The sequence below is a fragment of the Furipterus horrens genome, unplaced genomic scaffold (assembly GCF_987537825.1).
Source record: "Furipterus horrens unplaced genomic scaffold, mFurHor1.1.pri manual_scaffold_1, whole genome shotgun sequence".
Taxonomy (NCBI): domain Eukaryota; kingdom Metazoa; phylum Chordata; class Mammalia; order Chiroptera; family Furipteridae; genus Furipterus; species Furipterus horrens.
In genome coordinates, this window is record NW_028327171.1 from 148850077 (window position 1) to 148866873 (window position 16797).

A 16797-nucleotide genomic window follows, 5' to 3' on the forward strand; every position below is an offset into this window, starting at 1 on the left:
TGACTGGGTTAACTTTTAATTACAGATCTTCTGCAATCGCTGGAAACATAGATCCACAAATCAATCCATCAAGCATGTTTGATTAAAGGAAAATAAAAATACAAAAATATCTATATGTCTCACCTCCCATCAAACCTGTGCTTCAGGAAATCAAAGAGGGCTTTCTGCATCATGTCTGTTACCTTTGCAGAGGTGAGAAAAAAAGAATGAGGCAAACACACGCAAAGAGAGAGAAGTCAAAAGTAAGAGATGAAAGGGAAGGGCACTGTGATTGAGCAAAGACCTTATCACAGCTAGTCCTCTCCAGGGGTAGGTAACTGTGGAAGGTGTTTTTCATTCTTAACCACCTGCAATTACTAAAATTCCCCCCTTGGTTTGCCTCCAGGCTGTTGAGGGATAAGCCAGCAATATTCACTTGACCCAAGGCAAACCGTCTTCCCTTATTAGGTTTAGAACTACCTTCGGGAACCCACCACAGGCTGGCTTTGCATGCAGGTGCTGCCTCTCCTTGCCACTCCTGAGTGCTGCTTGCCTCCACTGAGGAGCAGCTAGAACCCTGCAGACCAGCCCTGGGCTCAACAGTCCTGCTAGTCTGTGCATATTGGTAGAAATTCTCTATGTCAAGGGCTGGATTATTGTTGATCACTCTCCTGCTCTTCCTGTGATGTTCCCCGCTGAGAGGGGGAGGGGAGAAGGAAAGGAAAGGGACAGAGAGGGAGAAGGGGGAAGGAGATGGAATTTTTAGATCTGTCTCAAAGAAATTAATTCATTCAACAGATGTGTACCGAGTGCCTACTAGGTGCTAGACATTGTCCTAGCTCAGTGGGAATGGTGCTCTGGGGGTTGCCCGACTTCTGCTTTAAATGTCCTACTTATTATCTGTGCTAGAACAAAGTCAAAATTGCAACATCTGCAATGTAGTACATCTAAGTCTTTACTCTTTCCTTCTAACATAGTACTGTTTGATTAATCTGTGAAGACGTTCACTAATATTTTTAGTGGGTTTTTCCCCTTCTATATGTCCTTTAAAATAAATAGGCAGAGAAATATATTTGGTGGAGTCTGCCATCAACTTGAGCACCAGGAGGATGATATTTGTTGGTGCTCTGAGAGTTTAGGCTTGCTGAAAGATTGCTATATGTTCCCTTATGTTGTTTCCATTCTGTCATTTTGAAAAGTAACAGGAATGGCTGAGACAGATAAAGTCCACTTCTTTAAATGTAATGCAGAGCAAACCTTTTAACAGACCCTCCCATTATAAATGTTTTGAGGGAGATAATTTATTTCTAAACAATGTAACATGTAATAGGTAATAAGCCCCATCCTGCACCAGCTTAATATTAAGCCTTCACACGCTGAGAAGTGGCTTTCATCAGTACCTATTTGTAAGCAGGCCCACGGAGCCAGCCCCATGTGGCTGTCTCCTAGATTCCTGATCAAGAACTGAAGCATAACAGGCTGGTATTTATACCTCATAACCCTTCAGTGACGGCCCCACTAACACCACTGGACGCATGGATGGCACAACATCGTAAGGAGGAATGTGCTCCGTCTGAAAGAGATGATTTGACATGTGTGACAAGGGGAGGGTAAGTACACTTCCTCTATAGCTACGTCATTCATCACTCTCAGGTCAAACAAAAAATGATTACCACAGGCCCCCACCAATGCGGCTCACCCCTTATTTTACAGCCATTCAAGTCACTGACATGGAGGATGGCAGGCACATATGGGTAGAGACCTCAACAGTAGAGTTAAAAAGGAAATACAGACTTACCACTTTTTGCTTCTGTTTTGCTAAAAGACAACAATGAGAGCCATATCAAAATATGTCATCTCTGTAAATGATATGACTTTAAAAGATCGAAGAAGGTACCAATTTGTCCCTGTAACTCCCATAATTCGCTATCACCCACTTTGCAGAACACAGTTTCCTGATTTCATTTAGAATAAACCAGTTTTGAAGCCACGAAATAACAGACAACTTCCTCCATGTATGGATGGCTGTACATCCTGATTTCATGTTGGGTGGGGAGGGTGGATGTGCTAACAGCATGGGGGCCTCTGGGCCAGAGTGGGCCATGGGTTGTTTCCTGCTGAACACAGCTTACAGTGTGGCTGAGAAAAACCTGGACAAAGAAACTATGATAAAGAGAAACTTAGAATAACAATTTGGGTAAAAATAATCATCACCACCATCACTTGTTATTTTTGGATTTTGCAGTCGTTTTGCATTCTTCAGTCTTTTGGCTCCACTTTCCAGGGTATTGACACATTTTTCCTTCTGTGCTGCTCTTTATTTCACATAAGTGTATAACCAGTTATTCCTGTTCTTTTTTGTTTGTAATAGTGAAAAGCCGCAATGTCCTAAATGTCCAGCAAGTGGGGATGAGGCAAAATATATTCAATATCTGATTAAAGTGGTTTTGTGGCCATCCAAACAGGTCCAGTCCATGCAGGGGAACCCAGAGAACTAGTTTGGTTTGGAGCTCTGAAATCAAGAAGGATCCACAGAAACAAAGACCCATATACTCCTGCGGTTATGGTAGGCCAGGAGAGACCTTGGACTTGTCATTCTGAATTGGTAATATGCGATGTGCTAATGCGGCATCAATCCTGGGCCAGAATGAAATGAGCCTACAGGAGTCAGAAAATGTGGTGGAAGCAAATTCTGCTCAAATACCTCCACAGTTTCCAAATGCACAACTCTTGATTGGCCCATCACTCTCCCTTCATTGCCATTAATTTCAGAGCTCAGTTGTATGCTAGCCAAAGAAAATTGAGGTCATCCAGGCCCAACCTCATTCTCTGCTTCAACCCTCCCAATCTCTACAGCCTGGGCTCTACCAAAACATCCTGAAGTTGCCCATAGAGACTGAAACAGAATGTTTTCTTTAGAGTCTACAACTTTTTTTCTTTTTTAATTGGCCTTCACCATCTTAAATCTGTTGTCTTCATGAATTGAATAATGAACTTGCCTCAAATTGGTTTACACAACGATGAATAAATAAGATTTTTCAAAATTATATAAATATCTAAATTTTTAGTACCCAAACTACCCTTTAAATCAAATCAAATGACTATAAAAGTCAAAGGAGCAATGAGAGATTAAGTAGAAGAATCTTGATATCAAGTCTTTTAAGCTGTTTCCAAAATTAGTAAAAATACTTGCATGTATGTTCAAATATTAATCAAAGGCACACATTCAATTAAAAAAAGTTTAACTAAAACCCTCACCTGTTGAGGTGGGCGTTGCCCGAAATGTCCCTGATACCATTTCTCCCAGACTTGAAGAAGAATTTCCACTGGATTTCCTAGGATGTAGAAAAGGAACTTAAGAGTCAGTCATTCTCCAGATCCCTTGAAAAGGAAATTTGAGTACACGAAGCTTTCTCTGGCCTCAGTCCTCCTAGATAATTCAAAACATACCACATTCTGCTACAGAGAAGAACTTCAGGAATCCATTCAAATGTTTTCTTTGACCTCACCTCTCAGAGAAAATAGGGAACTAACTGGGACCTGGAAATATTTTGCAAAAAATTCTCTCCTAGTTTTTCAATGCAGAAATTGGGCAGTGGAATCACTGATAGGAATGTTCCTGTGAATGACTTGCTTTTAGTAGACATGGCTCCCCAGGGCACCACTCAGATGTCAAACACGGCACAAAACAAGCAGGAAGACGTGGAAGAAGCATTTCTGTTTAGAAGAACTTATGTGGGGATCAGAATTAAGAATAGACAGTTTTGTGGCCCAGAACAGAAGATAACCAGCACTAGTCTCCTCACGTGGCTCTTGAAGCTTTCCTGGAGCCCACAGAGGCCCTCAAGACCCCAACTCCTTACTTCTCCAGTGTCCCTCCCTTTCATTGCTTAATAGTATGGTCCCCAGAGGCAGAACAATCTGGTTTCTTTTCCTTGCTTTGCCAATTACTAGTCGTGGACCTTGGCACATCACATCACACCTTTCAGCCTTAGTTTCCTCATCTGTAGAAGGAGAAGCTACACCTCCCAGGCTTGTATAAAGGAAATAAGATTGTGTCTCTAGTTCTTGGCTTTACTCTTGCACCTTCTGCAAAGCAAGTTTTTAGTCCAAAAGTATATAAGTATGTAATGATATTATTAAAAATAATAATAAACTAACAACTTTAGAAATATGATAATAATGCATTCAACAAATATTGATTATCCACTGTTCTAAAAGTTAGGGATACAAAGGGGGGGGGGAATGCAAAGTCCCTTCACATATAGAGACAAGCTCTAGGAGGAGATATCAATATCAAACAGATGAATAGGTAAAAATATAGTATTTCTGATAGTAATAAATGCAACAGAGAAAACTCAGGATAGAAATAGGAAGTGGGTATAATTTAAAATATAGTGGAAAGGAAAGGGATCACAGAAAATGTGATATTTAACCAATATCTGAAGCAGATGATGAAATTATGTGGTGGAAAGGTTAAAGAAAAGGTTCCAATAAGAGGAAACAGCAAGTGCAAAGGTCCGGAGGCAGAAACTAACAGTTTAAAGGTCATCAAGAGAAACAAAAAGTCTAGAGTAGAGGGAACAAGAGGAATTAATAATTAATATTATAGGTATATTATATACAAAATAAGATTGATAACTAAAGGTGGGGCTGACTGTACTTTTATGAGGTTCTTATATGACAAAGGCAGCAGGGCCCCTAAAGAACAGAGGTGTTTTTGAAATAGAAAAGGATCCAACAGAAAAAGGAGGTGGAGAGTCAAGAGAAAGTACTGCTTCTATTTTAGGACTTACAAAAATGATAACACGTCAAATCAGTGCTTCAATGGAGACTCACATATGCAAGCTCAGTATGATTCTGATTTTTCTCAATCTTTGGTGTATTCCTGGGCCCTTTAAATACCTGTGTGCTGAGACCTATGTGGCTACTTCATAAGTTCACTAGAGATCCATTCATCCAAAGGTAGACAGAGTCTTTACCTATTACCAAGAGTGGGAAGGTGCCACAAAGAGCTCTGGGTGGAGAAGGTGCTGCTAGTACTCCGACAAACACGTGCCATCGCATTCTGTGCCAACCTGAGTCTCTGAAAGTGAACCAGGAAGAGCCACGGTGCTGGCCCAGGCCAGGCTCCCACCTCCTGCACTGAGAAGGATACCCTCTGTGACTAATGGAGGAAAGCTTAGGGTCAGAGGAGGGTGTGCTGAGGTGGCAGAAATTCATGTGGATTCCAGCGGTGCCAGGCTTTAGGGAAAAGGAATATCTGAAACACTTCTGTGCGGATTTCAGAAACACCTTATACACAGAAAAGCATCATTTCCTTTGAAATCATAGAGTTTGAACCTAATAAACAAACAAAAAATACCGCCTAATGTTCCTACCTGCTCCTACCCCCAAAGTTTATAGGAAGAAAGGAGCCTCACCCTCCGTGAAAACGTCCTCTTTTTTGTTCTTGCTGAATCCGGATGTTCTCCAATCTAAGAGGACTTGGGATGAAGCCAATCTCACAGCCCTCTTTCACCAGCCTTCCTATCCACCAATCATTGTTATATTTCTGGAATGCAGAAACAAAACTGCTATCAATAGTAATGCACTTACCTTCACATTCCATTAATTATTTTCAGGGGACTAGAAGAACAAAACACGATTCATATTATATACTGCACTATATTATTTATGGGGTGTCACAAAAAAAAGTGTATCCTCAGCTAATAACTTGCTGAACTTTTCATTTGTTTGTTTTAGATTTAACCGTTGAGAAATAATGGCTAAAGCCAGATTAAGTTTTGAACAAAGAAAATTTACTTTGAAGTGCTACTGGAAGTACAAAAATGTGGTAGAAGTGCAGAGACAGGACTGACGGTGTGGTGTGGCTTCTCTGCGCATGGATTCTTTGTCCCTCTCTTTCTCGCAGGTACTGTAACTGGTGCCACTAGCTTAAACTTACTGCAGGAATCAGCCATGTTGCATATTCACGAAGATTTTCATGATGAGGACGTTTATTTCCAACAAGATGGAGCACCCCCACATTACCATCATGATGTAAGGGCCTATCTTAATGAGAATCTGCCAAACAGATGGATCGGGCAAAGAGGTCCTGATGATTACCCTGCGCGTTCACCAGAACTTATACCACTACATTTTTTCCTTTGGGGATTTTTCAAGAATAACATTCATGCTAAAAAACCTGAAACCACTGATGAATTATGAGTAGCCATTGAAAGAGAATGTGCCCAAATAACAAATGAAATGATTCTTGATGTTTGTGATTCCATTGCTTCACGTTGCCAGCAATGTCTAGACCAGAATGGTCATCAGTTTGAAAACAGGTGCTAAGTATAAAGAAGTACATTTATGTAGTTTATTGTGAATGTTGAGAGGGAACTGTATGCTAATAAATACAGACTTTATAATCATTAAAATTGTGGATACATTTTTTTGCGACACCTTTTAAACACATCATATAAACACTAAAGTGGGGGTCTAAAATTTTTTTACCTAAAGGCCCAGATAGTAAATATTCAGGTACAGTATTACTGTCCATATGCTCTCTGTTGCAATTGCTTGAACCTGTTGTCATAGGGCAGAAGCATCCACAGACAATAAACACATAAACTCGTAAGCATGGCTGTGTTTTAATAAACTTTTTCTTTTCGAAAACGGTAGATGGGCCACAGTTTGCCAATCCCTGGTCTAATGTCAGGTCCTAACCTTTGGATTTCTTTGGTCCTTATCAAAAAGCCTTAGCCAATTTTTTAGGCATACATTTTATAAGAATAAATACATATCAGTATAATTGAAATTCTGGAAGACAGGCAAGTCTGAAATGAAATACATTTAACAGTCTGTTATTTGTCAAAAGCTTTTGTAAAAACCCATAATTGTGTCTGTAATCTACTCTCACTGGGGAACAATTATAATCTTTTGAGGGGAAGCAGAACTTCCATCCACAAATATGCCATCCCAGATATTAATTATTTTAAGTTGATTATTTTCAAGAAATAAAAGACTCAGGAAAAACCTTTAACCTTCCCTGTAACCACCTAAATGAATTTAGAGGACCTGTTTCAGGAAGGGAGATATCATCATAGATAACTATAGTTCATTAATTTATTTATATTGGTGGCAGTTTAATATGAACTAAGGATGATAGGGAAAAAACAAGAAAGGCCCATTTGATCAAAGTCCTCTCTGCATCCCACCATTAAAGGTAGCCCAGCAAACACAGGCTTTTTTATCTCCTTGTGAATTGTCCTCCTGCCCTTTGAAGTGCCAAACCACACACACACACACACACACACACACACACACACACTTTTTCCTCAGCCCCAGAATGACATATAAATCTTAACTGCGCAATCTGTTCTTGGGTCTCATATTCTTGGGGAACTCCTGTAGGTATCTACATAATACATTTGGGTATTCTCTCCTGTTACTCTGTCTCATGTTGATTTGGTTATTAGAGTAGCCAGAAGAATTTAGAAGGGTAGAAGAAAAATTATTCTTCCTCCCCTACACCCCCAAACATAGATTTGTAAATAAGGTCAGCCTTACTACCTGAATAAAAAGAAGTCTCATCTTACAAAGGCCAAACATAATCTATATTTGTTCGTGAAATTTTTTGGAAATAATCTCCAAACAGCCAAAAGCCTAACAGGCAACCATGATTTCCATTTAAATTAAGTTCCATGAAATGCAAACCTGAAAGACCCATGCAAAGACTTCAGTCAACATAGGGTAAGGTTCTGTCAATGTGGCCCATTTGATGGGTAAATGAAACTGCATTTACAATTATAGATTTACTGAATCCTAGGGTAAAAGACACATTTAATCCAACCCACCTGTCTCAAGGGAAGGTATCAGCTAGTGATTTCTAGAGAGTAGATTTATCAGTTCTGATTCCCAGAACTTCCTTAACCATTGTTAAGGGTGTTGGGCAAGATAACTCTCTAGCTTTGATTTTTAAAAAAAATCCATTTTTTCCAAAATGTAACCGACTTTATGTAGTACATTTTGTTTAGCTCAAAAACAAGTAAAAGTTGTATGCATAAAACATTGACACACTGTGAAGGAAGGAGGGGTGGTTTAATTGCATCATCACATCGTGAAGTCCTGCCTTACACTCAAAAGCAAAAAGATGTGGTGCAGGGATTTGGCCTTTATTATGCCCACAGCTCCTACACAAGTCATGCCCGGCATGTGGTATGAGACAGCCCTGGAGAAATGAAAGTTGCATCAATATAAAACCTTGAACAACCTAGGTTTTAGTTTTTCCCATCTTCCTATCTTTTATTTCAGGATAATGGGCCTGAAATAACAGGTCTATTTATTTTGGGATTAACAAAAGGCAAGGGGGCCCTTTTAGAATCTTTGGTGCACCGGCCTGGTATTTAAATTTGAAGGACCCTGAGTCATAGTTCCCCAGGGCTTAAGTTATTTCCTGAAATTAAGTTAGTCCACTGGAACACTAATTTATTAAATGGTACTCAAGTGACCTTAAAGGGATTCCTGAAATGGTTACTGCAAGTTCCCAGTATGTTTTAACTTAGTTCTAGAAAAGATAAAGCACAGTGAGAATCTGGCTCACAAAAATAAATTTCTTTGAGCTACTGGAGATAAAGTCTCTATGTACAATCAAGAGTTAAATTTGCTCATAATTTAGTCTATGTGACAAGGAGAGCTGAAGCTTTTCTTTGCATTTAAACTTTTTCATTACTGAGAAAGTACTTAAAACAATGCATAATAGATGGCCTCCTAGGCAATGGATGACAGAGAGGCTACAACTTAATTATAGAAATGTGGTCGGTCACTTGTGTGGTTATTCCAAGAGCATGTGCCAGCCTTCGGGCAAGGTCACCCTAGTCTTGTTCCAATCATTCTCATTTTGATTTCCCTAAAATGATCAGTTCTTTCCCTTTCTAAGATGTTTTCTTATCGGGTATTTCAAGATCCCAAACAAGTGGATCTAATCCACATATGATTACCAGCTCAATACCATCAATATGTCAGATTGAAGAGAAAATCAGTGATCAAGGAACATATAAAACAAAAAGCAAGCCACAGGACAAACTGGGACTATGGGTGGAATGGAGGGAAGTAATAAAATAGAGCAAGCGGGGGGCAATGCTGGTGTGTGTGACTGCATGGGATACGTGAGAGTGTCTCTTAAGTTCTGCTTTTCCTTGGGAAGGAAGAACATTAGTACCTAATGAATATGGTTGGTCATTTTTGATGGGAATGGCGAGACAGAATGAACTTAACCATTTAGATGCCAGGGCACAGGTTTCAGGTTGAGGGCGCTTATCTTCCAGGTAAATGTGGATACCCTCACCTCGCACACCATGGAGACAGCACACACCACCAAGCTGATGCTTTGTCAGTTTCCTGTTACCAAGGCAGTCTTTGCCTACACTCATCTTTTTTCCTGCATGTTCAATAAAGAGGTGTTCCCCTTCCTATCAAAGGACTGACCCTCCATTTGGGTCATGGATCCTACCCTTCCTGCCTATGCAAAAACTTTACTCCTTTCCTCTCTGTCCTTTCTCACCAATCTCTCTCTCCATTGTTAATATCAGCATGTACAGGTGCTCCAATAGATCCTTCCTTGAATGGAAATCTCTTTTGAATTCATACCCTCCTCAGTGTACTGCACAGTCAATGTCAAGTTCCTTGCAAGCATGGCCTACACTTGCTTGATATACTCCCTCTTTCTCCTAATCCTGTTCCACTGGCTTCCGTCTCCACAGTTCCAGCTCCAGAGAGTGGTCCTAATGACTTCCATGCTGCCGACCACCACGCTACGCACCCACTGTCCATCCCTCACTCACCTCTGGTGGCACATCACAATGCTTGCCACAGCCGACTGCTTCCGCCTTGTGAATACACTTCTCTTGGTATCCTCCTCTATCCCATACTTCCCCTTTTGGGTCCCTTATCTGTTGAATATTTTCATGTACCCCGTCTCTGCAGGATGGAATTCCTCTGCAGGGTTTGATCCAAAGTTGCCCTGTCTCCTCCCTCTATACTCTCTTTAGTAATAGGTGACTCCCTTTATTATCACAGGTTTAAATGCCATGCATAAACAAGTGATCCAAAGCTATGGCTTTGGCCCAACGCTCTCCTCTGCGCTCCAGATGCTTGTAGCTAACTTCCTACTTGACATCTTCTTTGAAGTGTCCACTCCCTGACCTGTTTCCTCACCTGTCCTCTCCTCAATGGCTCAGTTTTAGTTACTACCCTGAGGCCCTCACCTGTGTTTGTCACTGAATCTCTACAGTTTATCTCAAATCTGTCTGCTTCTCTCTATCTCACTGTCACCATGCTGGCTCAATCCATTATCTCTCACCTAGAATGATTCTAATGGTCTTCCCAATTCCACACTTACCCCACTCCAGTCTGTTGTTACCACGATCTGAGGACTTTTAACAAATAAATTTATCTCACTCCTCTGCTTTTGAAGTTTTCAGTGTTTCTCATTACATTTAGATAAACCCTGAAGTCTCACCATCACCCTAAGGCTCTATGTGACTTGTGCTGTGCTTACTTCTACAACTCTGTCTCCTGCTACTGGGTCCCTGGCTCACTGCATTCCCACCATACGACTTTCTTCCAGTTACCCAATTGTGCCACACTATTTTCCTACCTCGGGTCCTTTGCATGTGCAGCTTCTTCATCCTAGAAGGTTCCCCTTGCTCTCTTTAAGGCTGGCTCCTCCTTATCCTTTATATCTCTGCTTAAAGGTCACATTCTCACAAAGGCCTTCTCCAATCACCCCTATATTTACAAGTATATAATCCCATTATCCTTATATTTAAAAAAAAATTTCAACATGTAGTTCGTTTTTTCCCCCCAAAGCATTCACAATTTGGAAATATTTATTTGTTCATGATCTGTCTCCTCATTAGAATTTAAGTCTATGAGGGAAGGGACTCTGTCTGCTTTGTTTATAGCGGTCAGATATTTGCCAGAGCCTGGCACATACTAAATATTCAAGGACTATTATCTCAGATGACTGATTATACAAATGTAGGTCACATGGGTACAATATAAAGATAGTGAGGTATCTGTAGACATCCAGATGTTTGATTTACTTGGTATCAAATAATTAAAACATTAGAGCTATGTATATGTCCTGGTGTCACAGATGCCATTGTAGAATGCAGAGTTTCAAAGACAATGATTTTCACAATTGTTATACATTTACCATAAAAGTGTCTCAGTGACATTGAGTGATATGTTTACATTCTCCAGGCTCCTCAGTTTTCACTTCATGTTCCACCTTTATATTCTCTTTTTTTCTTAAGATCTAATTTCCAACCCCTCCTTTCTACCAGAGCCAATGGAGACTACCAAGTAGGCCTGTCCTGCAGTGGATGCCTCCAGCCCCACCAGAAAGTTCTGTGCAGAACAGAGAAGTTCAGGGTAGGCAAGGCTTTCCTCCCAACTCGGCCTCATTCTTGTGCCCAGTCTCCAGATGCTGTCCTCTCCCCTCTGCTCCAGCTGTGCCTTTTCCTTCCAAAATATTTCATTGGGTTCAACATATCAGCATGAGAAACACACTTAAATCATTCCCATCTTAAAAACAAAGAAAGCCAATCAAAACTTAAAAACAATGCCTCCGCTCTTTATCTTCTGAGCAGAGTCCAGTCTCCTCAGCAGCTCCTAGCATTTAGGAAGACAAAACTGCAACTCCTGTCTCTGGCCTCCAGATCAGATGGATGAAGGTCCATTAAGAATCTTCATGGGAGTTTCACAGCACCCCTGGCATAGTATATCTAAAAGCAAATTTAGAACCACGTCTGCCCCCATAACAATGGTGCTCCCCTCTCTGCCTTCTTTATTTTGAAAGCTGACCCCATCATCCACCCTTTCAAGTAAGCTGAGAAAACTGGCCTCCACCCTTCATTGCTCCTTTATCTCACTTTCCCCAGTATTCCCACCCATGTGAGATCTCTCTATTTGCCCCTTAACTTTCTTTCCAAGTTGCTGCCTCTCTCCATCCTCCCTGCTACAGCCACTGCACAGCCCCAAGGTGTCTCCCAGCCTCTGCAATACTTGCAATATTCTCCTGGCCATCAGAGTTGGTCAGGAGAGGCTGGTCCCATCCGTTCTTTATTTAAAATTCCTCTCTAGCCCACTTCCTGGTGATCAAGTCCAGGCTTCTTACCATGGCCTAAGACAGTGGTTCTCAACCTGTGGGTCGCAACCCCTTCGGGGGTCGAACGACCCTTTCACAGGGGTTGCCTAAGACCATCGGAAAACACATATATAGTTACATATTGTTTTTGTGATTAATCACTATGCTTTAATTATGCTCAATCTGTAACAATGAAAATACATCCTACATATCAGATATTTACATTACTATTCATAACAGTAGCGAAATTACAGTTATGAAGTAGCAATGAAAATAGTTTTATGAGATACCATTTTACACCAGTCAGAATGGCCATCATCAACAAATCAACAAGCAACAAGTGCTGGCGAGGATGTGGAGAAACGGGAACCCTAGTGCACTGCTGGTGGGAATGCAGACTGGTGCAGCCACTATGGAGAACAGTATGGAATTACCTCAAAAGATTAAAAATGGAACTGCCTTTTGAACCAGCGACTCCACTACTAGGATTATACCCGAAGAATCTTGAAACACCAATTCAAAAGAACTTATGCACCCCTATGTTCATTGCAGCACTGTTTACAATAGCTAAGTGCTGGAAACAACCTAAGTGCCCATCTGTAGATGAGTAGATCAAAAAAACTGTGGTACATTTACACAATGGAGTCCTATGTAGCAGAGAGAAAGAAGGAACTCCTGCCATTTGCAACAACATGGATGGAACTAGAGAGAATTATGCTTAGTGAAATAAGCCAGGAAAAGAAAGAAAAATACCATGTGATATCACCTAATACAGGAAACTAAAGAACAACACAAACAAAGGAACTAAATAGAACAAAGAGCAGAATAGCAGTCAATAGGGGGGAGGGGAGAGGGAGAGAAGGGGGATAAGTAAGGGAAGGGTTTAGTCAAAGAACCTGCATAAAAGACTCATGGACATGGACAATGGGGAGGGATATGATTGCGGGAGAGGGGGTGGGATGGGTGGGGGAGAGAAATTAGGGGAAAAGGGGACAACTGTAACTGAAAAACCAAAATAAAAAAAAAATAATAATTTTATGGTTGGGGGTCACCACAACATGAGGAACTGTATTAAAGGGTCGCAGCATTAGGAAGGTTGAGAACCACTGGGCCTAAGAGGTCATTTTTTAAAATAAATCAGGCTCCTGTCTCGCAGTCCTGCCCATCCCCTGTACCACTCCCTACTTACTGTCCCCCAGCCATGCTGCATGGTTCCTAGCTGTCCCTTCCACCTGCTGCCACCCCCACCGCAGTTTCACCACTTTTGCAGAGCTTTAGGGGTCCTTGATCCTCCTACCTCCAAGCCTGGTGGTCCCCCCTGCTCTTTATTTGGGTTCCCACAACTCTCATTCAATTGTACTGTAATGGAGCTTGTCACCTGGTGCATAAACCATATACTCGTCAGTCTCTCCCACCAGACTCAGAGCCCCGCACAGCAGGGAAAGTGAGCCTTCATCTCTGATTCACCAGTGCCCAGCACAATGTCTGACACGAGGTAGGACTTTAATATACCTAGGTTGAGTGAATAAAAGTTTTGGATGTCACTACTTCATCCTTTCGGGTTGGGAGGCTTCAAGTCCTCCTTGTACTGATCAATCCCTTAAGCTTTCTGTTTCCCGAAGACCTCTGCCCTCTCCTTAGCTTTAACATTTTAATTATTACACTCACTAGTGTTGATATCAAGGTCAAGCTCCCCAGGATTATAGCCCATATGTTTATAACTACAACATCCCTTGTGAATGGTCGCTCATGGGTAGGAGCCATGCCACCAAGCTCATATTTCCCTAATTTGGATTCGTAGATCTATGGCTTTGTGGTCATGCAAGGTGATTAAAAGGTGACCAGAAGACCACAGGTCTGTCCTGAATCCATCCTATGGTGACTGTGATCCGATGTTTTAAATGTATGATAATGCAAGCAATGATCTCAGTTTTCTAAATCTTGGTGAGAATGAATGGATGTGGAAGTCCCAGTAAATTAAATGAGGCAACACTCTGGCAGCTCCTCAGGGCAGCTCCATGTCATTTGGATCAGAGCTGACCCCTGGCTTTGGCCTTGAGGCAGGTTAAGGTACGCAGCATGGCCTACATTTACCTCTTTAATGTGTAGAAAGTCCTTGGCATCAAAGGAGATGGCTGTGCTTGGAACAGGCACATCCTCGTCCAGGGCACCACAGTAGCTCACGTTCGTCTTCACAGCGAAGGCTACAGGCTTGGACTGGGCACAGAGTCAGGGCGTAAGGATGGAGGAAGACAGAGGAAGATTTTTCATATTGACATGTGGTATAAGATAATTGGTAGTACCAGGCAGTAGCAGAAATCCCTTTCCAAAGGGGGATCTCAAGTGGGTCTCACGTTCTTGGGCAGCACCGAGACATGTGCAGACAGGACACTGAAATGATTGCAGTTCTTTCCAACACCCTAAACAACACTGTGCCCTTAAAAGTACTGAAAATGAATGGAAAGGTGGGAGGGGCTACCCGCTTTGTCCTCTAGTCATAAAGACTGCTTGTTACTTTAAATGATAACACACACCTGCACCCTCCTGCTACAGGAAATGTGTGTTGAGTCTTAAATAAAAAGGTTGTTGTGGTGGTGTGGGTGGTTAGCTCACATCTGAAAGTCTGTGGGATCCCATTCAACAGAATACCTTATCCTACTAGGGAAACAAAGGCCAGTCGGGGGCAGATAGGAAGGGCAGAGCTGCTCATACATCACCTACTCCCTCGCTAACAGAAGCTGGTTCTGAAACTGGTTTTGGACCAAATGTTCTTGGGCTGGTGCAGCCTGGCAGAGGTTAAGCAAACCACAAGCCTACACTAATGGTACTACATTGACATTTGTGTGACCACAGTGGCCCCAAGACAGACTCTGAAAGAAAACTAGAACAAAAATTAGCCACAAATGAGTACACAAGGTTCCTGCAGTCCTGGGCTGCTTTCTTGTGGGCTCACTTACTCATGCTGTGAACATGGCTGGGGAGCAACACTTGAGGCAGGACCTGAGTTCGAGTCCCACCGATGTCTCTCCACAGGCACTGCCCAAAACCCCTTCTGCCAACCTAACACCAGTATCACAGGTGTTGGAGCAAATGAAGTTATCTCATTACTTGAGTCATTCTTCTCTTTTTAAAATTTGCTGTTGTGCATAAGATTTTATTTGGTGAAAGGGAACTATGCTAAAAAATGAAAAAAATAGTTTAAGAGACATAGAATAGAAGATCTCTAGCGACTCTTCTCATTCTGACATTCAAAAATGTAATGTGTTGCCTCCTGCAGGTGCAGGGGTTACTAGGGGGTCCTCTCCCTGTGGAATATCTGAAGGTCTATTTTGGCAATGCCTTTATTGCTCCTTTTTGCTGCAATGCTAGTACTTGTTCAAAGTTCTGAACTTCATGCTGAACTTGAGGTGGGAGACTGAAACCAAGAGTGAAGAGCAGAGAGAATAGGGAGACCCACCAAATAGTGCAAGTGTGGCCTGTAGTGGAGGCTAATGTCAGGGAAGAGGTAGAGCAAACCAGAAACTTAGGAGGCCCTCTGCCAGCACTGGGTGTGGCGACTTGATATTGGCCACAAGAGGAAGATAACCAAAAAATTCAGCCCCAAACCAAACACAAAAGGGTGAAGTGTGCGTGTCTCAGGAAATCATCCCCTGGGAATGTCGAAAAACCTCTCTTAGAGGTGAACGGGTCAGAAAGTCTTGCAATCTGGTGACTTATCAGGATGATCATAAAATCTGAGGCCGGGGAAGAGCAGCCGATTGACATGTCCCTTTGGAGCTGAAGAGGGGCAAGGAAGTCACCTTTGCTCTCTCCAGCTGGATAGCCGCTTGCTGCTCTCTCTCCTGCCGAATCGCTTCCCTGTCCTCTTCCAAAGAGACATCGGAGTCCGAGGGTCTGCTCGTGTAGGAATCCGCTGAACCCTGGAAAGGAAAACCCACAGTGGTTTAAATGAGGCGATGAAAAGCTTCTTAAAATTTTGTCATCCATAACAGCATCTGGAAGTGGGTTCTTTTCATTTGCATAGAATTTAATGCATACATGCTGTGCCTTCTTGCAGATACAAATTTAGACAGTGGAACACAGTTAAACATCTGAGTAACTCCGAAGGTAGCAATGCTGTGAAGAAAATATTTTGATAGATTAAGTGCTAGGAAGTAAACTGCAATGAAAATTATGTGCTATCCAGCTCCAATTCTTCTTGTTTTCTGCTCTCTTTATATTAAACTCACATTCATTTGTGAAACTGAAGTTTAATTCCATTCTCTCTTACATATATCTAAACAAAAAAAGAGAGTCAGTGCATTACAAGAACTAAATCCTATTTGTATCCTAGGTTGCAAATGGCTTATTAGCCTAGGGTAGCAACACAGCCAAGTAGAATCCTACATTAGTAAAATGATTTTCCAGTTCCAATGTCAACACCATTGAACTCTTTCACTATTAAAACTTCAGTCCTTGTCCTACGGTGGCCATACTCGGTAACTATGGCCACTAAGCCATGAACCTTGAGGATGAAAACAAGGATGTCCTCACTCGAAGCCCACATGTAGAAGGGCTATTTGAATAACTTTGAAATCCAGCCTGAGTAGCCTAGCCAAAGGGCTCTGGGCACCCAGCATCACTCCATGCTCACGACAGGAAAAGAGATGAAAACTACAGCCTCTAGTTAAAAAGTTACTCCC

The 16797-nt window shown here is 41.8% G+C and overlaps 1 protein-coding gene across 1 annotated transcript in view; it reads right to left on the bottom strand.

The window, feature by feature from the left end:
* The window catches only part of CACNB4 (calcium voltage-gated channel auxiliary subunit beta 4), a 47308-nt gene extending 30720 nt beyond the window's left edge, over window positions 1-16588 (bottom strand). Inside the window, exons 1-8 of the mRNA XM_090287459.1 lie at window positions 16580-16588; window positions 15916-16035; window positions 14210-14332; window positions 5403-5533; window positions 3238-3314; window positions 1778-1797; window positions 1472-1552; window positions 124-182 (exon numbers count right to left, since the gene is read on the bottom strand). Of these exons, the coding sequence (XP_090143585.1) occupies window positions 124-182; window positions 1472-1552; window positions 1778-1797; window positions 3238-3314; window positions 5403-5533; window positions 14210-14332; window positions 15916-16035; window positions 16580-16588 (620 nt within the window). The remainder of the gene's footprint in view (window positions 1-123; window positions 183-1471; window positions 1553-1777; window positions 1798-3237; window positions 3315-5402; window positions 5534-14209; window positions 14333-15915; window positions 16036-16579) is intronic.
* Window positions 16589-16797: the final 209 nt, after the last annotated feature.